The sequence below is a fragment of the Marmota flaviventris genome, chromosome 2, assembly GCF_047511675.1.
Source record: "Marmota flaviventris isolate mMarFla1 chromosome 2, mMarFla1.hap1, whole genome shotgun sequence".
Classification (NCBI taxonomy): Eukaryota; Metazoa; Chordata; class Mammalia; order Rodentia; family Sciuridae; genus Marmota; species Marmota flaviventris.
Genome location: NC_092499.1, coordinates 69,930,593 through 69,958,528, shown reverse-complemented (window position 1 = coordinate 69,958,528; position 27,936 = coordinate 69,930,593). Strand labels below are relative to the sequence as shown.

At 35.7% G+C, this 27,936-nt stretch overlaps 1 protein-coding gene across 1 annotated transcript in view; it reads right to left on the bottom strand.

The window, feature by feature from the left end:
- The window catches only part of Kcnh5 (potassium voltage-gated channel subfamily H member 5), a 283,319-nt gene that overhangs the window by 220,965 nt on the left and 34,418 nt on the right, over positions 1–27,936 (bottom strand). Inside the window, exons 3-5 of the mRNA XM_027929653.2 lie at positions 19,453–19,559; positions 14,892–15,020; positions 4,523–4,638 (exon numbers count right to left, since the gene is read on the bottom strand). Coding sequence (XP_027785454.1) covers positions 4,523–4,638; positions 14,892–15,020; positions 19,453–19,559 — 352 coding nt within the window. The remainder of the gene's footprint in view (positions 1–4,522; positions 4,639–14,891; positions 15,021–19,452; positions 19,560–27,936) is intronic.

Genomic DNA, 27,936 nt, shown 5'->3' with positions numbered 1-27,936 from the left:
CCAAAGCTAACAAATATAGGACTTAGTGTTGGTTTCTTGAACCTGGAACATGGAAATTGCAATAAGGAGTTAAAGGCAGATCAAAAACCTTTGCTTCCTGCCATCAATGAAGCAAAGGACAGTGTATGTGTTAAAGAGTTTGGTATGAGAAAATTTGTGAAATAATGTTTCCAACAGACTTTGTTCATCTTATTCAGCCAACTATTCAGTGTCTGTAGAACTAATGGAAACCAAGAGGTATTGAGTCCAAATTTTCAAATAATAAAATCATAAATGCATTAAAATTTAAATGTAGGAATAGATATAAACAAAAATACTCATTAGCATGTAACTCTATGGTTTCTATTCCACAAAGCAAAACAAATGCAGAAGCATCTTTTGAAACTTGGGAGAGTGCCCTAGTTTCTCTCATACATAGAACTTACATAACTGAAAACCATATAACATCCATTCTAACTATTTTCATTGTGAAAAACACCACTGGTATTCTCGTCAGTTGTGCATAATAATTGTTATTTGGGGTTGGAAGATTAGAAGAACTGTTTTTAAGGATGGTTCGTGTTTTTACCTACATTTTCAGTACTCCAGGCATATTTTTCCCATAAGATCTTAAATTACTCACAGCAAATTATCCTCCCAGGAATGTAAGCCTCATGTTGAGTTGGACTATTATACATAAAGAATCATACATAATCACAGCCTTCTCTTTCACCTTTCAACCACTGATCTATCAGCTCCAATTTCACTGTGTGAAACGTGAAAATTTCCTTCACAGTCAATATTAGTATTTTACCAGCTGCATCTCCACAGACTATAGTCTGAGCACACAGAAATCAGAGTTGGAAAATAAGAACAAACTCAGCACCAGAGGACACTACCACCTCCCTGGGCACTGGGCCTTCTTGCTTTCCTGGATCCCATTAAAAAATAAATTAAAGTTATATTTTATAACTACAGTGGTTTACAGGAATATACTAAAAATCATATATTCAACTTTTTACCTAAATGTTCATCTTTAGTTCCGTTGCTAATAGAAATCAAAACATTTTGTGAGTTCCTAAAAGTATTATGGGCCCTACTAGATACTGTGCCTATTATGTTGATGAATAAGCACCTGGAGACATATAAACCTTCTCCTGTGGAGACAGAAGGGGATCATCTCCGGTTCAGTGTGTCTAAGTCTGGCTACACATAAGAATCAGGTAAGGATGTTTCAGAAAGTGCAACAGGGGTTCACAACTAGACCCCACTCCAAAGAATGACTCAATTTGGTCTTGGGTAGGTTCTCAGAGAATCTATATTTTCAAAACCTTTCTAGGTGATGACAAGGTACAGCTCAAGGTAAAATCTCTGTGTTTCTTTAGACATTCCCGACCCAGTCCTTCAGACAGTGACTATAGCAAATGTAAACTGTTGCCCAAATGCTAAAGGGAGAGAAGGATGGGGAGGACAAAGAGGAGGAGTAAGGGGTTAAAGAGATACAGGAGGAGGAGAAGGACAACAACAACAAAACAAAGGTTTTGATCATCCTCATGTGCAAACCACTACTTGAATCGTAGCTGAGTCGCTGGCTCTTCCAGCAGAGCAGAGCAGTAACAACTCTTCCTCTTCATTTTTATTTCATTTGCACTTTCACAAGAAATAAGCCCTGGGGTTGGGGAGGGGGTGGTGAAATCACATTTACTGACGTATTTCTATACCAACACAGATACATTCTTCCTCTCCGAGGCCCTGGGAGTGTGGACTTCCAGGATTCAGGCTCTATCAAGGCAGGGGTGAAGTGCCATTCGCCCCAGGCAGCACACATGTGAACCAAGGGAAGGCAATCAGCAGGATGTCCTGCAGGTGGGAAATTATTAACTGCTTACATAGAGTCTGGAATCTCTGAAACTCCTACCTTCAGAGATCAGGTGGAATTGAGATCAGATTTACTTGTCTTGGGAAAAGGAAAGAAGCCTGAAATTACTTTGAGTCTAATTGGAAAAGCAACATTCTTGTGCTTCGTTGGTATTTTTTCAGGATCTGTGTTTGGAACTCTAAGACCACATACGGCAGACCACAGATTAAATCTCTATTGAAAACCTTGTTATTCCGGTGTGTTCTCTAAACCCAAGCCTAAAACCTGACAGAAAGCAATTTTGTAACAGAACTAATTTATGAATTAGGGATGACCAATTGAAAGTACTAATATCAAAAGGCAAAACAAATAAAAATCAGATGGGAAGAAATAGGAATGAAAGTTTTGTCTCAAAAGTAAAAAATAAAGATGATGAGATCTCAAGGGAAAGAAACTTTCTACTCAAGGTAGGTTTTTTTAAAATAATCCCCTATCTCTTGTTCTTGTCCTGCTGTGTAACAGAGAAAAAAAAAATCTTTGAATGAAATGTAGTTAAGATTCAGAAGAATCATGACCATGACATTGAAGAGTCAAACACTCTTCCTCCTCAGCCTAATTTCTAGAAAAAAGTGGACAACTCAAGGCAAAAGAAGAGGTAGCTTCAAAACCAAGCAGTACTTACAAACAGGCGTTATTTAAAAAGAAGTTGCATATAATTGCTTTAAATTTTGTGCTAATTGAATATCATCTTTTTAAATATTACGGATATTAATAAACATTTCATTATGTTATGCCTTACTTTAGTTTTAAAAAACATGTCTGTACCTCAAAGTATTAAAGTTACCCCAAGCTAACAGTGTTATTTAGAGCAGAAGACTATAATGAGTCTTTTAGTTAGCCATGGGCTAACAAAAACTGCACAGCTCTCTAAATTCTGGGAACATGTTTTACTTCCTAACCCTCTACAAACCAGATTTCATACTAACAACTAGATGAGAGAGTTGCCCTGGAGAGCTTCAGCTACTTTCTCTGGCAGAAGAAATTGATAAACATATGAATTTGACTTTATCTTTCTACTCTTTGTGGTAGGTTACCTGAGTGCCTTCTACATGCTCAGCATAGCTTTGATACAGCAATTAGCATCTCAGCTCTTTCATACCAGTAAAATAAGTGATAATTACAAAAGACATCAGATAGGAAAGCTGTTAGCTGCCTGGGAGTCCTATCCTCATCCCTTTTCTGTCTGGTCTTCACACAATCTCTCAGGGTGACACTGTCTCATCCTATGGCTTTAAATACATGTCTATCAGGATGACAGCAAAGTCTACAACTCAAACCCAAATATCCCTCCAGAGCGCCAGACCCATACATCCCACTGCCCTTTAGGCACCTCCACTTAGATTTCCAACAGGAACTTCACACTTAACATGTCCAAAACCATCCTCATTATTGCTTCCAAACCTTCTCTTCCTTCTTTTTGCATTTCTCATTTCATTAACCAACAGCTCTGTCTACCCAGAAGTCCTTGACTCATCCCCTTGTTTCACACTCAGTTCTACTCTATCTACAGATGTGTTGGGCTGAGAATGTAGCTCAGTGGTCGAGTGTGTGCCTAGCAAGCATGGGGCCCTGGGTTCAATCCCCCAGACCAAAAGAAAAAGGATGTTTTATTTGTCTGCAATCTGCCCACTTCTGCTACTACTACCTTGCTTAGGGTCATGTTCATCCTAGTTAATTTACCACTAGGACTTTACTACTGAAACTGCTTTCCCTGCCTTCTCATCCTCCACAGAACCCGTAGGTCAAGAAAGGGATCTTAAACACTTTTGTACCTTGGATTCCTTAGGCAAGCTGGTAAAAGCTATGAAAGTTCTTAAATTACTATTTGTTAGAATGTTTTTAAATAAGTACAACAAAAGCATGGGATTACAAAAGTAGACAGTTGGGAGCAATCTCCATTTGAGAAATTTTTCTGAGGCACCTATGAGATCTTGTCATTTTCCTGGCATGAGACACCCACAGCCATCATGTTACTATACGCCACCCTAAATAACCCTCCCTTCCCTACATGAATTGGACCACTGAAGTCATCATAGTCAAAGCTCTCAGACTTCCTCAGCTCATGCTGACCTCCCTCCTCTACTTGCCTAGTACATACATTTTTCCTTCAATGTTTACTCAGCCAAGGTGTCACCTCACTCAGGTAGCCTCCTCTAGCGTCCCACATCTGGGTTAATGCTACCACATGCACTCCTGCTGTTTGTCATGGGCTTTTTTACATTGTGTTATCAGTCTACTCTGCTATCTCTTTACCTCTTTGATGACTGGGCCCACACCTTATTTATCTTCACATCCTTTTCAGAGAGCCACATCCAGAGCAAACTCTCAATAATCATTTGATATCGTTGGTGGGATAAAGGAATCCATTATCCCATTTGCTCAAAAGAAACTACACACTCCACAGGCATCAATCACTGAATGTACCAAACTACAATCCCATTTCAAAAGCTGAAGAGAATAAAAAGAAATATTTGGAATTTCTACACTTGTGCAAAAGAAAAACTAAGTACCAGGTAAGTATTTATAATTTAATAGCCAGAAATAGTTCTACTGAGTCATGTGGGGGAAGACAAGACAACGTACCAACACCACCACCTTGGGAAGCCCAGTCAGTTTCACACTTACTTCAGCTAATCGTGAATGCTTGTGGACCACCTCTGTTTTATTCATTGGTGTAAGCTGCTGCAAAACACTTCGGCTATTTGTCAAAGCCCTTGTCAATCGGGCAAATTTTGTCCAACCTTAAAAAATAAGAAAAAAAAGGTGTCAGTTTTTCATTCATAATTAATAAGGAATCCAATGCTCTTGGTAACATTCAAAGGGTCTCACAACCATATAACACCAGAACAAACGGAAAATATCAATATAATGCTTTTTATTGACCTGGACACCAAACAACTTATACTTGAAGTGTGTCTACAAGGTAATGAGCAACTTTTATGTGTGACTTTTGTGTTCTACTCATGTCTATCAGATATCCAAGGCAGAGAGCAGTTCACGAAATTCTGTGTTCCCACTTTCATTGTGTGGATTTGTTGCTGGAAAATCGGTGCCTATTTCCAGTTCTCAGCATTTCCCAGTACTCCCTGCATCTAGGAACTAGGTACATATTCCAAGTTCTCACCAGTGGAATGTAAACAGAGATGACGTGTGTCACATCCATGTCACAACTTAAGAAGCAAATGTGGCTTCTGCACACTTTCTCCTCCTTATGCCAGCTGCATGCAAATGATAAGGCCCTCGGAGATGGCAAAGTCACTGAATCACTGCATGGGAGAATGCCATATGCCAGCCAGGATCACTTGACTTGGACTGATACAAAGAAGAAAAACACTTCTTCTGTGTCAAATCAACCATTTTTTTCTTTTATTAACACTAATACAGTATTATTGTTATTTTATAGCAGCTAATAGTACCCTAATAAAAATGGTCCTACATATATTTGTGTGCACATAAACACACGTAAGTAGAAAAAGACCAATATTAACAAATCTCACTTATTATGCTTCATATTGCATATTTCCATTGTCCTTGTAACAGCAAAATGTTATTTCTCTCTTAAGAACGGCAGTGATATCTAAAAATTATGTTTGAAATATGTAGAATTTTAATAATGCTTTCTGAAAGAGCAGTAGCTTCTGGGAGAAAGAAATGTGAATTTAATGGGAAAGAAATTTCATCTGGGGCCTCAAATTGCCATTATTAAAATCATTAATTCCAAAGAATGTCAATGAGATGCAAACAAACAGAATAAAACCAACCATACCCTGAACCTGCCTCAACTATTCCTCCTCTGGAATCCAGTAGCTCTCATCTACTAAATATCTCATTAAAACTATTTGATAACTTCTATGGTATTACCTATTGTTGAGACATTTGCCAAACAACTTAAAAATGAAAGACTCCTACGGGTCTAAAGGAAAGTTTTTAAAGGCATTATAAAATTCAGACGTGATAAAAGGTTAAGGAAGAAATTCTGGGAGTACACCAACCTAAAGTTACATTATACTTTACTACTATCCTTTATGCTGATTCTGATTTCATTTCTACTTTGAATTGCTCCCACCAATTCAGCTCCTTCTATGTATTTAATAATTAGGTTGGGAAAGAAGTAAACTATCGCCAGTGATGGACAGGCCTGCTTTCTTCTTCCTGATGGACCTCATCCGAGTGACTAGAATCCAAAAAAAAGTTAAGTTTTGGAATTATATATAGCCCTAAGGCTCACCCTGTACAATGTGAAAGAGACACAAAGGGTACCAGATGCCACCGGCTCTCTAAAAACTCAATATCCATATAAAAACATGTAATCTCTCTCACCAACGCAGACGATTCTTCTCTTTGTCAGACCTAGGTGTCTATTTGCCATTGGCTGCCTCTTACTAAGATGCTCTACAGACGTCTGACATTCAACATGTCCAAAATTCACCTCATCATCATCTTGTCCCCCAGCCCCAACTCCGCATCATTCACGCATTCCTGATCTTCATCTATTGCCTCATGATATTTCAAATTGCATAAATCAGAAACTTGAAATTCACCATCCTCTTTTCACTATTTCACACACACACACACACACACACACACACACACACACACACAATCACTTCTAAGCCTTACAGATTATAATTTGTCAATAAATATATCTCAAATCTATTCCCTCCATCCTTATTATGTCACACAATACATCATCTTTTATCTGAGTTAGGTGGCAAGGTCCACATCCACACTGCTGACTCACAAAGTTCTTCCTAAAGCACAAACCTGACCATCCAATTCTCTTATTTCAACCCTTTAGCAGCAGTCTGAAGCTCCTAGGATAACACTGTATATCTTTGGCATACAGATTATTTAGTTTCTGACCACAAAGATTTGCACCATGTTTATCTCCTGATGCTTTCTCACACTGTATTCCAGCCTTCCTAAAACAATAGCACATTATGTGACAATTAATCCAAAATAAAATCTACTAGAAATTCTTTGTCTACCCTATCATGTCCCATGTTTCCATGTTTTTACATGTTATAACATGTTATAACCCTAAATGTCTTCTCCCTTCCCCCTCTGTTTGGATAACCCTTACTGGTACCTTCAGATCAATTAAAGGATCACTTCTTTCTGGAAGCTTCTTCAATCCATCCATAAGTGAGAGGTACCTTCCTCTGTACATTTGAGGCTGGGGCAAACGGATAGTCAGTGTAGGTAATGAATGATTGGGTCAGGAAGATAGGGGATGATTCAAAGGAAATAAAATGCCAATCCCTCCAGAGCACTTCCCCTTCCCCCAACCTGTTGCCAAGGTCACCTGCCTCCAGGGAACTGTTCCTCCAAACAAGGAGTTGTCCATGAGTACCCCTTGGGTGACTCCCTTCCTGATTTTCTGGGCAGCTCCTCTCCAGGATTTTGGTCACTGGTCATGTAGGAAAGATAAGGGGAGGAGGGGGCATAAGAAGAAGGGGAACCTAAAATGTTTAAAAGGGAGAGGACACCCCCACTCCCTCAGGTACCAGCTCTGGATTCACTTCTTCCTCAGGTGAAGTCTGTGTCTGTTCTATCCTTTAAAAAAAACTTATTTTCTGAACTTGCCTTGGCATTTCTGGGGTGTTCAGTCCTCATCACCAGCACAACAGGGTCCCAGAATCTGATTCTCAATTCCAGTATCACCTCTGGTCTCACACTCACACCATACTTTACACACCATACGTGCCACTAACCACACCAATGCAGGTGCTGATTGACATTGTTACTTTTGCTAAACTACTATTCATCTCTCCATACTTCAGTACTTGATACAGAGCTACCATAAAACAGGGCATAAAGAAGTAAATAAATAATTAGTTAAATTTTTATAAGATTAAAAATAAACATCATTTTTGTTGTATTGTCATTGAGTTTTGGTTTGGTTTTGCTATATTGGCTAAAAGTGGCAAGAGTATCCTCAGATGGCAGTAACTACATTCACCATCAGCATATTAAAAAATTACATGAGGATAATTTCCCTGTCTTATATCAGTTGACTATTATAAGTATATAGACTATTTCTAAAACCTTCCAAGACAATCTGAAGATCACAATTCTAAGATAGGTAATATTGTACCCCTTTGTACATCTGAGTTGGATTAAAAGAGAAAATCATTTTTATTCCTATATACAACAAAGCTAATCTAGAAAACATTTTGAAAATAAAAGAATACATTAAATGACTAAATTCAATGACACAAAGAATAATATGGAATCATTAAATGGTATGTGCTCTCTCATTTCATATTATCATACAGAGAAGTACATGTATGAAGAGGAAAAACACATCAGTGGAATCTTATCATTATCTTCTGATTGTCTATTTCTAAATAAGGAAACAGCAGTTCCTCATTTAAACACCCCCAAAAGCTTGCTTACATACATCTGTGTGTATATAACTTGATTAAAATATGTAATAGGTAATGATAATAAGTAATATGATCAAGGAATATTCCATCTTTTTACCTTATTTTATTTTCCTAAAAAAAAAAATTGAAGCAGTGAAAATAAAACACATGTATTTTTCCCTCCATAGATAAAAATAGGACTACCACTGAATTATAATAGAAAGTGAAAGAAAAATGCAATATTAATTCATCATTATAAAAGTGTTTTCAGTCAATTTACTCTAATTGAAGGTTAGTCTCACTTTAGACTATCCTTGAACATCGAAGAAAAGGGAATTTACTAAGTGATATGAGTTTTCATATTCTTTCTGTTCCTGGTTATCAAGAATGGTGACTGGCACATAGTGGTCATTCAATATGTTTTGTTGAATGAATGAATGAAGAAATGAATAAAAAATCTAAATAGGAATTAACACAGTATCTGCATTTTATGTACTTAAATGAAAATATAAAGAAAGAAATATGCTCGACTTTTAGCAGGTGTTAGCATAATTTATAACCTAAGGATTTGGACTGGGAAAGGCAGCGAGAGGGGAAGGTAGAAGTTGAGGCTGTGGGTCAGGCGGGGGATGCTGGAAGTACTAACAACTGCCATCTACCTTCAGAAAAATCAAGGACCAACTAGCAGGGGAAACAAATGGCAATGGCAAAGGGAGAACTGATTCAGACATACTGGTAGATTAAGGAGGAAAGATCTAGAAAGGATTCTTTCTTCCTGGAGAAGTCAAAGCCAAAGGCAATTGTCAAAGCCAGAGATCATTGAGGAGTTTGCTAACAAAATGCACTAAAGATGGAGAACCAATGCAAAGCCAAGGGTTGCTCATTTCACATTTAAAGCAATGGACACACTGGAAGATACTCAATAATCCTTTTGTCTACCTCTTCTCACTCTATCATATACCCAAATACTTCATAAATAAATAAATAAAATAGAACAGAAGCCATAAGAAACCCAATAGCCTTCAATGTCCCTTCTCTTCCCTCCACCTCCAGACCAAGCCACAATGGCAGCTGGTTCTTGCCTACACCTTGATCTCAGAGAACTGAGGATTTGCTCCTTCCTGATCATGCATATGCTCCATGCATGCACACCTGAGTTGCTTCTAGATTTTCACTATTATTAATAATGCCACACTGAATTTCCTTATGCTTATCCCTTTGTGCTCTTGAGCACATCTGGAATTGCTATGCTAGCAGTTAAGTGAGTTCATTTGATCTCTCACCAACCCCCATTGTACAGTCAAACTTTGAAAAAGTTGAGCAGCCACACTGTCTAGGTCAGAGAAAAAAGATGTATCAGCAGTTCTAATGTTTCCCAATGATACATTTCCTGATCTCACCTTTATATAAACCTAACTGGTGTGGCTGATTATTCAGCACAGTTTGCTGATGTTACTTAGATGTGGTCGATATGGGGTAATATGAACAGACAGCAGAATATGAAGAGCCTAATACTTGCTCTGTAAGTTGTTCATGGCATTATAAGAACATTTGTTCTCCTAAAAGCTCAGGATGCCAACTCCTTCTTAATAAAACATTAGTTTAGCTCTATTGGGTTGCAATTAACCTCTTTGTCATGGACTGCCTAATCTTAAAAATAAAAGGAAGTCACGGAGGCAGTTAAATCAATCTACTAGACTGCAACACAAGATTCTAATCTATAAGAAAAAAGCTTAGGTAAACAATTATGCTCCTGGCCACAGGGACTACATGGTATAATTACTCATATTTCATCTGTTGTCTCCTCTCTAAAGAAAACCATTGGCTTTCATAAGAAGGCTGCTACTTTTGCTGTTATTTTTATTCTACAGGAATTTTTTGTCTCAATTATTGGCAAGAAGATGCCATAACTATTTGGCACAGGGTAGTTCACACTGTAATTATCTTGGCAGTTTTGGAGTCTGTTTGAAAATACTGTACAGTATAAATGGGCAAAGATTTGGGCCATCTATTTTAGAACACATAAGGATAATCAACAGAATGGATGTCTTGGCTGTGATTTTTTCCCCCTGGGTATTATTATAAATAATGTATCAGATACCATTGACTGATTATCTGAAAATTAAAATTTCCAAGACCGTAATATCAGGAACAAAAGATAACAAGAATAATTTGCCCCTTTGAATTATCATTAATTAATTTCTTTGATTCAAACAGTACCACTCTATAAGATGGAGCACACGTGTTCCCAACCTGTCCTTAGTTTTTTGTTTTTTTTAATTTTTTTAGTTGTCAATGGACCTGTATTTTATTTATTTATATGCAGTGCTAAGAACCGAACCCAAAGCCTCACACATGCTAGGCAAGTGCTCTACCACTGAGCCACAACCCCAGCCTGTGCTTAGTTTTTATAGGAAGAAAAGGCAGCAGGGGATTAAGGCAGCTACACCCCAAAACTAAGTTTTCAAAGGAAAGGGACAAGACAACATGGTGCAATAGAGAAAACAAGGGATTTGAAATCAGCCACAGGCTGAATGCCAGTCTCTTTAAGAGTAAAATAGAGATAATAATACTAATTTTCAAAATTAAAGGAATGAGCAATAATAAATATAAAATTCCTGCCATTTATTAACTACTCCTCAAAGCTGATATCTTCCCCTTCAGTAGGTTCTGCTACTGTCCATTATGGTATAATTCAAAGGTATTGTCCTCAGTTTTGATTAGAGAAAAAAAAAAGCTAAATGTACAATAAAGGGAATTCAATATTCCTATAAAGATCATGAAAAGTAACTCTAGTGTCCAAGGCTGAGTCAAAGCAAGTTCACTGCCTCCAAGTTCAGTGCTCTAGACCCAGATCATTTGACATTATGGTGCTATCTTGAAATCTCACCTGCTACTTGCCAAGAGTTCCACGGTCTCCTTTATTTGACTTGAAAAGTTGAAAAATATTATCAGGTCAAGATTTCAAAACACAATTTCCTATCATGCTGGCTTCAGATGAAAGATACAGTAGGATGATAACTCAATGGCATAAATATATCATTTCTTTTGAATTTTTCATATTAAATATACAGCTCACATGAATAATAGAAAGTAGCTCATATACACCATTCATAGTTACATTATGCAATACTCCTCCAGTAATCTGTTATACATCTGGACAACGTGGAGGAATCTCAAAAATCTTTTTACAATATGCTCTTCCTCTAAAAATTCTGGCACTGGAATTTTTTATTTTTTATACTAATGCTTGTCACAATGGGATCTGATTTTTCTTCTATAAATTTTAATGTACACGACTAATAAACTCCTAGTTTGAAAATCAAATGCTCTAAAGTTGTTTAGCTTATTCATATTTCTTTTATAAAATCATACTTCATTCAGAGACTGTACATTACAAAGTACTCTGTGATTCTGACATGGAGATGCAGAGAGATGGAGGTGGTGGCAGACCAAAGAAGAGACATTCATTTCAGAAGTAAATGTCAACCTTTCCATATGAGCACCCTTTCCCCCAACCTCACTGTAAAATGCTGCCAACAACTTTCAAATTTCATTTATATGTGTGTGTGTGTGTGTGTGTGTGTGTGTGTGTGTAGTTGCTGACTCCACCATTAAGGTTCAACAGGTTGAAACAACGAGAAAATTCTGTACATCTATACTTTTCTTGATCAGCTCCAACTGTATCATGAAAGCACTTAAATGATAACAGAAAACGATATTCATCAATACAAACACAAACATATTGATGTGTGTGTGTGTGTGTGTGTATATATATATATATATATACATACATAAATACAAATACATACACATATACACGTGGGGGGAGGCAGGAAGGTGGCATTAAAGCTTTTTACTCCGGTTGGTTGTCATTCATGTGTGAAGGCTACAAAAATACATTTGAAGAATATGTTGGGCTCAGCAAAAGAGAGGCACTCAGCAACTCAGAGAGACCCTGTCTCTAAATAAAATATAAAATGGGGCTGGGGATATGGCTCAGTGGTTGAGTGCCCCTGAGTTCAATCCCCACTAGCCACCCCACACACACAAAAATGAATATGTTGGGCCACAAATCAAATTATCAATCATTTTGTCTTTTATTTTAAAATATGTCACTTTACTGTATTCACTGTTACAGGGTTTTCACAGACGTTCCTTCACAGGTGATCATATTGAGAAAGTTCCACTGTATCCCTACTTTTCTCATGGTCTTTATCATGAATGGATGGGTTTTGGAAGGCAGAGCCAATCTTGCATAGGAGGGATAAATCCCATTTGGTTGTCAAGTGTAATTTTTTATATTTTGTTCTATTCAGTTTTTCTTGAGTACTCTTAGATATATATTCATGAAAAACACTAGATCCAATTTTTGTTGAGAAATTTTTTACTACATTCATGAAAAACATTTCCTGTAATGACTTTTTTTCTGACTTGGGTATCAGAATGGTACTGGCCTCACAGAATGAGTTAAGAAAGTTCCTTCTGCTTCCACTTCTGGGAGAGATTTGAAGACTGGTATTATTTCTTCCCTAAATGTCTACTGGGTTTTACTGATGAAACTATCTAGGAAATATTTCTTTGGTTTTGGAAGATTATTTAAAATTTATTGAAGTTTTAACAAACACAGAGCAATTAAGGTTGTCTATTTTTTTTCCTTCAGTGAGATTTTGTAGTCTATTCTTCAAGGAATTGGTCATTTCATCTAAACTACCACGGGATGGTCCATAATAATCCTACACTATGTTGTCATGTCCCAGGCTTGAATAGTGATGGACCTTCTTTAATCTATGATATTGATAATTTGTTTCTTCTCCCTTTTTTCTTGGTTATCCTAGCTAGAGATTTATTACCTTTCATGATCTTTACAAAGAGCAACTTTGGATTTTGGTAATTTTTCTCTAAAGTTGTCCTGTTTTCTATTTCATTGATTTTTGCTCTAAGGTTTATTATTTCTTGGTCTTTGGCTTTTTTGGTTTAAAATGCTCCTCTTTGTCTACTTTCCTATGATAAAAGCACATTAATTTTTTAATTTTTTTAGTTGTTGATAAACCTTTATTTTATTTACTTATTTATATGTGGTGCTCAGAATTGAACCCAGTGCCTCACATGTGCTAGGCAAGCACTCTAGCGCTGAGCTATAACTCCAGCCCCAAAGCACTGTTTTTAGTGCATCCCACAACTTTGATACACTGTATTTCCATGTAAATCTAACTTAAGACTTTTTTGACCTATGGATTATTTAGAAATATTTTACTTAATTTCAAAGTATTTGGGGGATTTTTCAGATGTCTTTCTGTTGTTGATTTTTAATTCCATGTGTTCTGAGAACATACCTTTTAAGATTTTTATTTGTTTAAATTGGTCAGAGTGTTTTATGACTCAGAATGTGGTCATTGACGAATAGTTCTTTGATGAATGAACTATTCTTTGTCATACTTTGAAACTGGCACATTGTAAAATTTTTTCTTTTATAATGTGATGCTAACCAGAAAATGAGCAGATATAATATTAATATGTGAACTCATATGCAAGGAATAAACTGATGTGATTTTTGTTTTAGAATTATAGTTGGAAAGCTTAAAGCTTCTGTGCCAGTTCTCCTTTAAAAAAAAAAAAAAAGGGCAATGTTTGCCAAATGCAAAAAGGAAGACATTTCATTTTTAGTCTCCTAAGAGATTATTAAAAATAACATAAAAACTACTTCTAAGGGTATTTGAAATTCTTCATTTACATGACACCAGTTTCTAATTTAAACATAATTGGAGAGAATAAATTACATAGAAAAGAGGTAAAAGCACACACACTGTAGGTTTCTATAGCTGTCTCTCTGGATGTTATAGTCAATAGACTCCAATGGGGAGGTTTACATTTGGCCAACCACTCTTGATGACAAAATTATACTTTACATAACCTAGCAACTTCTACTCAAGAGAAAATGCAACAACTGAATAAATAAAAGCAAAGTAAACTGGAAAAGTCAGCTAATAAAACTCTAATTGATTGGACAAAATTCAATCAACTTATCAACACAGCTCTAGTTGGGCTTCAGCCAAATCATCCTGAACTCTATACTCTTTCAGTTCTAAAGCTCATCATGGTACAAGGTGCTGAAACTCCAATTATGCTGATTCTAAATTAATGATGCCTTATTAAATTTCTTCCTTATGTCCTATCAGGGGTTTTTGTTGTTGTTGTTTTGGTTTGGTTTTTGTACTGGGGATTGAACTTAGGGGCACTCAGCCACTGAGCCCCATCCTCAGCCCTATTTTATATTTTATTTAGAGACAGGGTCTCACTGAGTTGCTCAGAGCCTTGCCATTGCTGAGGCTGGCTTTGAACTCCCGATCCTCCTGGCTCAGCCTCCAGAGTTGAATGTCTTATCTTAATCCCCCCCTATTATGTTAGTTAACTAACTACTATTTCAACTTTGGATAGCCATGCTATTTCATTCAGACAATGTGACTGAATAAAACTGATTCTGGGCAATTAATAGTGTGAATGTGAAGTAAAGGAGGGCCATGCACACTAAAATTTTGTTTTCCAATGAAGTTTGTTAAAATAAGATGAAGAAGCTATTTAACGAATAGACTACTTCTTAAGTGCAATAATTCTTTGACTATTACCTTTTGTTGAATCATCCTCTATCGGCTGCTTGAACAATGTAATATCCTTGAACGTGCACAGGAACAGGACTACTTTCTCATGTTCATTTCTTATTGGTGCAATTTGCATGTAAAACCAAACAGGGGTCCCTGTAACAGAGAGAGACAGAAGGGACAATAATGTGACCCAGCCATACCAATGCTCTTCTGCCTTCCCTCTTCCTTCAGCTTCCAATTGCTCTGCCAGGAATTAGCACCAAAACAACAGTACGTTCAATGCTACGAAGAATCCCAAAACCTTTATTTTTATGTCAACTACCAGTCGTTCAAATTAAATAAACATTTTTCAACCCAAGATATCAAAATTCTAAAGTACAGCATAGAGTCTCACTTAGCAAAGCAAGTACGTGAAGGCAGTCTCACTACCTAGGTAAGGCCAGCGTCACCTTTGGGTCTAGGTCCCTAAACTACTGCTTGTTCTCTTTTTGATAGTCTCACCAAGTGTGATCACTCCTACATGCTTCTCTCCTCTTGTCATTTTGACAAGTGTTTCCAATTAACGGCAACAGCAATACCTGATGCTCTGATAAGTATTCCTCCCGGAGGAACATCTGAAATGCTGCTTCTATCCTACGACTCTCTCATCAGTCAGATAAAGTTATATTACACCTTCACTATTTTGATCGCATCCCCATATTAGAGAGAGGTCATCAACAACACTTCATGCCTGATGTACTGGGCTCTACCTGAAGCCTTTAAGGCAATCTTAAAGGAATAAAAGACATGTTCCTAACCTTTGAGAGTCTCAGGGGTGTTCATCAGCCTCTGCTTCTTACCCACCTCACTTAATGTATGAGGCCATACACTGTAACCCTTTTCTTCAAAGAATGGCTACAGTAGACCCAGGGAGAGGGTTTCAGAGCATCAAAGCCTAGGATTTGAAGAAACCAGGACCTGGCATATAGCAGATAATAAACCTATGCATAAGAAATGCCTTTAAAGAATAATTATCCATTAAATGATAAAACACTGAAGGAATGCTCTATCAGAATCAAAGACACATTTTTCATCATATTTTCACCAAACCATAGTGCAATAAGGCCCCTCCAAATATTCTCTCTTAAAGACACAAATATTTTTGAACAGTTTAGGAACTATGCAGGTACTAACAGTCTGCAGGTGAGAGTAGATAGCCTTAGCAACTCCAAGTGAAAACCAATTAGGAAGCACCTTCATATTCATGTCCAGAAAAGTCACCCAATGCCACTGTAGAGGACAACTTGCTATTTAGACAAGATGAAGTAACTCAACTACCAAAAGAAGTCAGAGAATTAGAGAGAGTAGATTTCCATGGGAATATTCAGTTCTGGAAACCATGTCTTTTGTAACCCCAGCAGGGCTATGGAAGGACATGGCCCTTTCCAAAATAATTGCAGGATGAGACAGGGACCTTGAAAACAATCACATCATCTCCCACAGAGGCTTGTTCTTTGTCTTCTGTTTCTTATTTTACCCAGCGTGTCCAGGAACTGTGAGTGATGTGAACAGTTTTACAAATAACCAGACCCAGACATCGGTGTATACATGGCCTATGGCTGTTCCAACACAATGAGCTTGAGGCAGAGGGTCATAAACAAAGAGAAAAGGGCATAAAAATAAGTCGTTTTCCTAGGTCTGTTAGAAATCTGGACAGAAAGAGATGGTGTAACATTTCATGCCTTCCTATGAAAACAGCAACTTTTCAAATTCTAGCGGACAGGGCTGTCTTAAAAGCTGTTTTCAGATATCAAGATGGTTTTCTTTTTTTTCAACTTTGCTAGCCAGTCTTCCCCAAGTAGGCTGAATGTCTGCCAAGCGGCTGGTGAAATATCTTTTATATTCTAGATTTGAGGTTCCGGGGTGGAGGGCCACTGAACACTCAGGGCAGGGCTTTGGTAGTGGTTACTCGGCCTAATCCTGACCCTCATAGTTCTGCCTTTGTATACACAGAGGGGCTATTTGAAATCATTACCCCAGAGCTACTATTTCCTTCCCCATAGTAGCAACAGCTAATCAGAGCACTGGACCTACAGAACAAAGACCACAAACTGAAATGTGAATCCTGAGACATATTAAATCAAATATCTCTATTTCCCCCATTTGCAAAATGGTGTTTAACCTAATTACATAATGGAAGTGTTGGGAGGACTTGGCATTCCAGCATTCCCAAAACAGTTTTGAGACATGAGAATTTCCCTATTTAACATTTTTAGAAGTCACAAGAATATACTTTTTGCAGTCATGGTCAAAAGCTTTCAGCTGACCTTTTACAAGTTTTTTTTTAAGCTGCTTTTAAATAGTAGAACTCCATAATAACACATAGATGATGTCTATCCTTCATATTAAAGCAAAAATCAAAAGTAAAATTCAATGCAGATGGTATTTTTAGAAAAAAGACAAGAATATTAAGCTATCACTAATGTGATTTAAAGTCAATAAACAAAACAGAAATTTTACTAAGGTATTTTTGAGAAACTCGGAAACTACAGACTTGGTTTTGATGTTAGAAAATCAAGCAAAGATTTGTTTGTTCTGTTTAAATGTCACAGTGCATAACCTTAGTACTATGGAGTGTCTTTAAGTGTTCTTTGCTATACTTGGGCTACATATCTAAGTCATTCAAAGGCTAACAAACCATTTCATGAAAAGTGAAAGTGGTTTTGGCGTATGGTTCTCCCATGAATTAACAATGTGTATTTGGAACTTGTGAAAAAAGACCCAGAAAGCACAGAGAAACTGCCTTTGCTCTTACAGAGAAAAAGAGCAGATCATTCAGAATGGATTGCAGTCTAAGTGATAAGCCAGATGACATTTGGCTGGGACTTCAAACAGATATATCTCTTTGGCCTTGATTCTAAAGATGAAGTGACTATTCATTTCAAGAAAGAAGGACAATTTGAGAAAGCAGCAAAAAGAGAAAAATGTAAGTGACCATATGAAAAAAATCACATTAGAAAGGGGACTTGATGGTTGAGCACACTCATTGCTTTTTCCTCCAAACTCTAATACAGAGAGTCTATGGCATGAGATCTGTGATCACATACTGGACAGTTAACCTCACACAAATCTCATCACTTATATTAATTATAACTATAGGATGTTTATATAAAATATTTTCCTAGCTGACACATATACAAAAAAGCCAAATTTTAGAGACAACCTATAGTGGGAAACAAATATTTATAAGCCAGAACATTTGATAAGGGTTAATATTCAAAACATAAGAAACTTCAACAATTGTATAGAAAGAAAACAAATAACTTCCATTAAAAAATGAAGAAAGGACCCAAGTAGAACTTTCTCAAAATAAGATACACAAATGGCCAATAGGTCTGTGGAAAAAATATATTCAACATTACTAATCATTAGGAAAATGCAAATTAAGACCACAATAGATATCCATCCCACCTATCAGAATTATTACTATCAAAAAGACAAAAGGTAAGTTTTAGCAAGGATAAGGAGAAAGGGGAACACTTATACACTGTTGTTATGAATGTAAATTAACACAGCCACTATGGAAAACTATGTGGAGGTTCCTAAACAAATAAAAATAAAAATAGAACTACCATATATGATGTAGAAGTCCCATTTCTGAGTATTAACCAAAAGGATTTGAAATCACTGTATCAAAGAGAAGTCTGCCTTCTCATGTGCATGGAAACACAATTCATAACAACCCCTTACAGAACCAACCTAAATGTCCATCAACAGAGGAACTGATAAAGAAACTGGCGTACACATACAAAATGGAATATTTGTCTGCCTTTAAAAGAAAGTTTGCTATTTGCAACAACATGGGATATACCAGGAAAATATTATGCTAAGTGAAATAAACCAGGCACAGAAAGACGGTACCACACATTCTCATTTTTAAGTGGAATTTAATTTAAAAAATCAAACTTCCAAAAAATCAGAGAAGAGTGAATAGCTAGTTGGTGAGTAATGAATAGAGTATGGATACCCTGGACAAAGGGATGATTTACTTCCTGTATGGAATGAAGTGAGAGGCTGGGGTTTGAGGGGCTGAAGAAAGGATGGCCAACAGTTACTAAGCCTCAGTTAACAAGAGAAGCATCTGTGTGTGAGATCTATTACTCAACACGGTGAATACAGTTAATAAAAGTGTACTGTGCACTTCAAAATCACCAAGAGGGTAAACTCCAAATATTCTCACCACAAAAAAAAAAAAAAATTGAGTATTTGAGATGATTGATACGCTAATTAGATAGATTTAAATATTCTACATTGGAATTATAAATCATGACATCACTTTGTACTCCATAAATATGTACAAATATGACAATTTATAACAAAAATTTTAAAAATAAACTGCACCCTATTTTCTTCCATTCTTTAAAAGGTTGCTTTCCATTGGTAGAATCATTTTAGAAATTTTGTTATCAAATTTCACCAGTAAATTGCCCTCCCTCCACCAAAATAAGAAGTGATAAAAGTTCACATTCTGTCTACATTGTAGCTTAACTAGTATTTACCAAAATATAAAGAGTTGGCTTATCTTACTAATAAAAGAAATACCTACTGTTTTTTTTGTACAAAAGAACTTCAAAGCAGTTTGACTCGTAGTTGTCAAAAGTTTGCCTGACTTTCTCAATGGTCTTCTTGTCAGTCAATTCCCCATACATAAAACTGGAAAAGAAAAAAGAAGAAAAAAGCTTCAGTTTTGTGTTGCTTTTAAAATGCTACATAAAATCATATAGTCATCTTTGATTAGGCATTCAAATATGCCTACAAAACAGAAATGTTGCTCCCATACAATGAGCTAAAATATATAAAACATTACTTAGATAAATTTTATCGAAATTGAGGCTTACAACATAATGCTATAGGACACATATACACAGTAAAATGTTAACCCATGTTTTAATTATGATTTCTAAACTATTTGCTAACAGTTAACTTAAGAAGTTATAGATAGAAAGAAAGAGAGAGAGATAAATAAATAAATAAACAAACAAATAAATAAATAAATAAATACTGGGGACAGGGAGTCCCTGCTTTACACAATTCCTCTGTGCATGGATTTTCATTACCACACGTTAGTTAAATAACACCAATTTCATAACAACAACATTCAAATTTCAGTTACCACACTATATTAACTGAGTAACTGGATAAGTACAAACTTCACTGCTAGTTACAAAACATGAGTACAGTCATTCCCCCTTCTCCATTATTTGGCTTTTTGTGGTTTCAGTTACCTATGGTCAACATTGATACAAAAATATTAAATGACAAGTTCCAAAATAAACAATTTATAAGTTTAAAATTGTGTGCTATTCTGAGCAACAATATAAAATCTCTAACCTTCTTTCTCTCTCCTATCCAGGATGTGAATCATTCCCTTTTTCCAGGGTATCCATACTCTATATGCTACTCACCAGCTAGTTACTCTCTACTCATCTCAGTTATCAAATCAATTGTTGCAGTTTTGCAGAGTTTATTTTCTAGTACCCTTATTTTATCTACCAAGGGTCCCAAAGTGCAAGAGTAGTGACTCTGGCAATTCAGATAGGCCAGAAAAAAAGCATAAAGTGTTTCCTTTAAGTGCCAAGTTAAAACAAAAATTCCAATAGGATACAAAAAGATATTTTGATAGAAAGAACACTAAGAGAGAGGAAGAAAAAAAATAAATAAATAAAAAATAAAAAGAGGCTCTTAGACTTATGGAACATAAGGGGACTTATGAGACACCTGGGGATTTCAGAAAATAGAGATAAAGGAAAGGGTATAGAAAACCTAGTCAATGAAATAGCAAAAAACTTCCCTAATCTTGTGAAAGACATAGACATCTAGGTCCAGAAATCCCAAAGGACCACAAACAGATTTGACCAAAAAATGTCTTTGCCATGGCATATTACAAACTGTCAAAGTTCAAGACAACATTCTAAAAAAGAACAAGATAAACTCATCATTAATAATCATGTCACATTTAAAGGTTATCTTTATTAGACTATTTCTAGATCTTTCAGAAGAAACCTTACAGACTAGAAGGGAATGTGATGCCAAATTTAAAGTTCAGAAAGAGGAAAAAAAATAATATTATATTCAATAAAGCTCTGAAAAAATGAAAAAGAATTAAAGACCTTCTAAGACAAACAAAAGTTGAGAATTCCTCACCACCACAATAGCCTTACAAATTATGCTTAATTATTATATATATCATATATAATATATGTGAATTATATTCCCTAATTAAAGGACATAGATTGGATGAACGGAATCTACATGTAGAAGTGAAAGACTCATGAAAATATATGAAAGTATAAAATCCACTAGAAGAGCAATTACACAAAAGAGAAGTGTCTGTTCAGGTCCTTGGGCCATGTATTGATCGGGTTATTTGGTTGTTTTTTTGTTTTTGTTTTTGTTTTGGTGTTTAGCTTTTTGAGTTATTTATATACCCTAGTGATTAGTGATCTATCTGATGTGTGAGGAGTAAAAATTTGTCCCCAAAATGTTGGCTCTCTATTCACCTCACAGACTGTTTATTTTGTTGAGAAGAAGCTTTTTAGTTTGAGCCCAACCCATTTATTGAATCTTGATTTTAATTCTTGTGCCACAGGAGTCTTATTAAGGAAGTTGAGACCTAATCCCACATGATGTAGATTAGGACCTACGTTTTCTTCTATTAGACACAGGGTCTCTGGTTGTATTCCTAAGTCCTTGATCCATTTTGAGTTGAGTTTTGTGCATGGTGAGATAGGGGTTTAATTTCATTTTGTTGCATATGGATTTCCAGTTTTCCCAGCACCATTTCTTGAAGAGGCCATCTTTTCTCCAAAGCATGTTCTTAGCACCTTTGTCCAATATAAGATAAGAACCTGAAGAGACACTTCTCAAAAGATGATGTACAAACAACAAATACATGAAAAAAAATGTTCATTATCACTAGCAATTAGAGAAATGCAAATCAAAACCACTCTAAGATTTCATCTTACTCCAGTTGGAATGGCAGCTATTATGAAGACAAACAAAAATAAGTGTTGGTGAGGATATGGGGAAAAGGGTATACTCATACACTGCTGGTGGGACTGCAAATTGGTGCAGCCAATATAGAAAGCAGTGTGAAGATTTCTTGGAAAACTGGGAATGGAACCATCTTTGACCCAGCTATCCATCTCCTCAGTCTATACCCAAAGGACTTAAAAAACAACATACTACAGGGACACAGCCACATCAATGTTTATAGCAGCACAATTCACAATAGCTAAACTGTGGAACCAATCTAGATGCCCTTCAATAGATGAATGGATTTAAAAAATGTGGCATATATACACAATGGAATGTTACTCAGCAATAAAAGAGAATGAAATCATGGCATTTGCAGGTAAATAGATGGAGTTAGAGAAGATAATGCTAAGTGAAGTTAACCAATCCCCCCCCCCAAAAAAACAAATGCCAAATGTTTTCTCTGATATAAGCAGGCTAATTCATAGTGGGGTAGGTGGGGAGCATGGGAGGACTAGATGAACTCTAGATAGAGCTGAGGGGTAGGAGGGGAAAAGAGGGAGCATGGGATTAGCACTGATGGTAGAATGTGATGGACATCATTATCCAAAGTACATGTATGAAGACACAAATTGGTATGAATATACTTTATATAAAACCAGAGATATGAAAAATTTGTGCTCTATGTGTGTAATAAAAATTGTAATGCATTCTGCTATTGCATATAAATAAAAAATTACATTAAAAAAAGAGAAAGAGAAAAGGAGCAAATCTTATCAATACAGAAAACCACTAAACCATAGAGATAAATAAGAGAGGAAGAATAGGATGAAGGATATTAAAAAAAAAGAAAGAAGAAAATTAACGAAATGACACAAACCTTTACATACCAATAACAACCTTGAATGTAAGTGAATTACAGTCCCTAATTAAAGGACATAGATTGGATGAATGGATTAAAAAGAATATACCAACAATATGCTGCTACAAGAAACTTATTTCACCAATAAGGACGCAGTGACTAAAAATGAAGAAATGGAAAAAGATTTTCCACACAAACAGAAAATAAAAGCAAACATAAGTAGCTATACTTATATCAGCTAAAACAGATTCTAAATAAAAAGAAAAAAACTGTCATAGTGACAAAAAGAGTCACTACATTATGATTAAGGGATCAACTCAACAAGAGGTATAAATTGTCAATGTATATGCACCTAATACCAGAGTACCTAATTTTGTAAACCAAACATTATTAGATTCAAAGAGAGAGGCTATAATAACACTATTAATAGATGGGGACTTCAATACCTCACCTTCATTAATGGACAGATCATTCAAACAATCAACAAAGGTCAGAGATGGACCAAATGACAATGACCAACATTACAGAACATTTCCAAAAGCTGCAGAATACACATTATTCTGCAGCACATGGACATGCTTTGGAATAGGACAGATTTTAGGGTGCAAAACAAGTCTCAACAATTTTTTTTAAAATTAAACAATTTCCTATATCTTGTCTGACCACAATGGAGAAAAAACAAAAATCAACATAAAGAACTTTAGAAATTGTACAAATATGTGAAAACTAAATAATATGCTACAGCACAAACAGTGAGTCATTGAAGAAATCAAAAGGGACATTGCAAAATTTCCTGAAACAAATAAAAATGGAAACACAATATATCAAAACTTACGAGATATAGCAAAAGTAACACTAAAGGGGAAGTTTTAACCATATGTGCTAACATTAAAAAAAAAAGAAAGATTCATTTAAACAACCTAAAAAATCTATCTCAAAGAATTTGAAAAGAACAAGCCAAGCCCCAAATTAGTACATAAAAATAAATACCAAAATACCAATTAAGCTAAAATAAACAAAACAGAGACTAAAAACACTTCACAAAAGAATGATAAAATGGACAGTTGGTTTTTGGAAAGATAAACAAAATTAACAAATCTTCAGGTACACTGACAAATGAAAAAAAGGGAGAAGACCCAAATTAATAAAATCAGAGATGCTTGAGGAGATAATGGAACTGAGACCACAGAAATACAAATTATCATTAGGGGCTAATATAAACAATTATACATGACAAATTAGAAACCTTAGAAGGAACTATTTCACAAAACTGAAAGGGAGGGAACTTTTCCAAACTTATTCTATGAAGTCAGCATTACCCTGATACCAAAATCAGACAAGGACACAAGAACAACAAAAGAAAAATACGGATCAATATCTCTTATGAACACAGATGTAAAAACTATCAACAAAATACTACTCAGACTGATCCAACAGCACAGAAAAAGATTATCCATCACAATCAAATGGGCTTTTACCTTAAGAATGCAAAGATGGTTCAACATTAGCAAAACAATAAATGTAATACATCACATCGATAGAATGAAGAACAAAAACCTTATGATCATTGCAAGACATGCAGTAGAAGCATTCAATAAAATTCAACATCCTTTCATGATTAAAAACAATAAAATAAAATAAAACATCTGAACAAATCGGTTGTAGAAGGAACACATCTCGACATAACAGAGGCTCTATATGACAAACCCAGAGCAACATCATAGTGAACACAGAAAAGCTGAAAGTGTTTCCTCTAAGATATGGAATAAGACAAAGGTGTCCACTTTCACCACTCTTATTGAACACAGAATGGAAGTCAGCCAGAGCAATTAAGCCAGAGAAAGAAAAAAAAAAAAAAAAGGAACACAAATGGAAAAAGAGGAAGTCAAATATCTCTATTTCCACATATATAGACAAACCTAAAGATCCCACCAAAAGTCTATTAGAACTGATAAACAAATCTGGTAAAGTTCCAGGATACAAAAATTAACATACCAAAATCAGTTCCACTTTTATACATCAATCACAAACTTGCTAAGAATGGAAATCACAAAAGCAATTTCACTTATAATAGCTGTAAAAATAAAATAAAATAAAATACCTGAAAGCAAGTTTAATTCATGGAGTAAATGGCCTATACAATGAAAATTACAAAATACTAGTGGAAGAAACTGAAGAAGACACAAATAATAGAAAGACCTCATGTCCCCGGATTGGAAGAATCTGTACTGTTAAAATGTCCATATTATTCAGAGTGACTTATAGATTCAATGCAATCATCATCAAAATACCAACGGAATTCTTCATGGAATAGAAAAATAGGAAAAAAAATCCTAAAATTCATATGGAAGCACAAAAAAAACACAAATAATAAAAGGATTCTTGTGCAAAAAGAGCAAAGCTGGGGCCATCATTGCTGTCCTGGATCTCAAGACATACCGCAGAGCTACAGTAACCCAGACAATGTGGTACTGGCCTAAAAACTGACACACAGACCAAGAATAGAGATCCCAGAAATCAATCTACCCATCGACAGCCAATGGCTCTACACAAAGATGCCAAAAATTATACACTCGAGAAAGGAAAACCTCTTCAATAAATGGTGCTGGAAAAATTGAATAACCATAGGCAGGAGAATGAATTGTCCTAGATCCACTCATAATATATCCATCATCTATACATACACCCTGAAATTATGAAATTTCTAGGAGAAAACATTGACGAAACACTTTGTACACATTGGTATAGGCAAGGATTTGGGAGTGGTTTGGACTCGCAAGAGCAGAGGCAACAAAAACAAAAATAGACCAATGGGATTCTATCAAACTAAGAAGCTTCCACACAGAAAAGGAAACAACAGAATGAGGAGAAAAACCACAGAATGGGAGAAAATGTTTTCAAACTATTCATCTGACAAAACATTGATATCCATAATGTAAAAGGAACTCCAAAAACTCTACAACAAAAAAAACTATCCAATTAAAAAATGGGAAAATGATCTGAATAAGCATTTCTCAAAAGAAGAAATACAAATGGTCCACAACTATATGACAAAAACCATTCAACATCATTAGCTATCAGGTAAATGTAAATCAAAACCACAGGATATTATATTAAGTATAATAATGAGACATCATCTTACCCTAATCAGAATGGCTATTATCAGAAAAGCAAAAAATAACAAATACTAACAAAGATGCAGGAGAAGAAAACTCTTACACTCTGCTGGAGGGAATGTAAATTAATACAGCAATTATGGCTAACACTATGGAATCTCCTCAAGAAACTAAAAATGTATCTAACATATGATCCAGCTATCCCACGTTGGAATATATATCCAAAGGAGATAAATTCAGCATAATAAAGAGACAACTGCATTCCCAAGTAAACTGCAGCATTATTCTCCATAGTCAGAAAATGGAATCAATCTAGGTATCCACCAGTGGATGAATAAGTAAAGAAAAAATATAAATATATATAAATATATATATAGTAATATTAATCAATCATTAAAAAAGAAGTAAAATCCTGTCATTTAAAGCAAAAATGGATGAAACCAGAAGACATTATATTAAATGAAATAGGTCAGACACAAAAAGAAAAATATCACATGTTCTCTCTCATATGTGGAAAATGAAAAAGTTGAGCTCAAAGTAGAATAGAGTAGAATACTAATTGCTAGCGACTGGGAAGAGGAGCAGGTAAAGGGGGAAAGGAGGTTGGATAATTGGTAACAAAACAGAAGGCATAAGTTCTAATACTCTATCTACAGTGCACCAGGTAGACTGGAGTTCACAGTGAACTACTACATATATTATGAAGAACTAGAAGAGTGTAGCTCTAAGGCTCTAAACAAAGAAATACGGAGGCAGAAATGCTAATTACCCTCATCTGATCAGTACACATCACATACATGTACTGAAATACCTCACTGTACCCCAGAAATAAGTGCAACTTTTATGTGTTAATTGAAAAGAAAAAATAAAATGTATAAAAAGCTTCCTAATGTCTGGCATTCCGTTTTTATAAGACAGCCTCACAAACATCTGATCATCTATAAGACAGAACTCTCTCAAGGACTCGCATCTCTAAAACTCCATTCTTGATGCTTTCAAAATCAAGTTGTGCTTCTAGTTTGGGGTACATAGTGCTATGTTGTATCATTCTAAAATAGCTAATGGCTGTCCAGACCATTTCTTTCACCAAGAATATGTGACACTGCTGGATAACAAAGTTTTTGAAGGGTCAAATGTTTATCTTTGTTATGGCTTTACTTCCATTTTTCAAGGAGCTGCATGTTGACCAGAGACAGATGTAGGTGTGGTGGTGCCTGAAGCTGGACAATTTTTAGCACCCTCTTCAAGAAAAGACTAGAAAATGATGAAATGCAATTAGACACAGAGCCTTGAAAGATACCCACTCACATGAGAGGAAATAATGCTGTGTGCAGTAGCACATGCTTCTAATTCCAGCAGCTCGGAAGGCTGAAACAGAAGGATCACAAGTTCAAAGGCAGCCTCAGCAACTTCCTGAAGCCCTAAACAACTTAGTGAGACTCAGTCTCAAAATTTTACAAAATGGGCTGGCGATATGGCTCACTGGTTAAGCATCCCTAAGTTCAATCCCTGGTACAAAAAAAAGAAAACAGGAAATACAACACAGGTCAGGTGCAGTTAAAGGTCTGAAGAGAAGATTAAAATGAACAAGCAGCTTTTCAAGTAAACTATGAAAACTTCATCTTCCTTAGTCATCCTTTCTGAGACTAAAATAGCCTGTCCTTGCAAAGTAAAAATGCTTAAGGAAAAAAAACCCAATTATTTAAAATCTGAAAACCTCTTTTAAAGCCCTTTCTATATTTCTTACCTTGTTCCGTTCAGACTTTTCATTCTGAGTTTATGATACTATGTCTTTTTAGTGACAGAATATACCTGAAGTGGCGGAACACGGCAGTTCAAGAATAAAAGGTATTTTTAAATGGACTATAAAGAAAGTCTGAAATGTACTATCCATCTTCTCAAAGCAAAAGTTCCAGAGGTTAATTCAAACCCTGGAAAGTATTTCCACCACCGAAAGTTATCCAAACCGTACAAAGTCAATGACTCCACATTCTCTAGGCCCGGCACATGTTTATTTGCTTGGCTGTGTTACATGTAAATGTTGAATGTCTGATTACAATTTCCCAAAGCACAACAG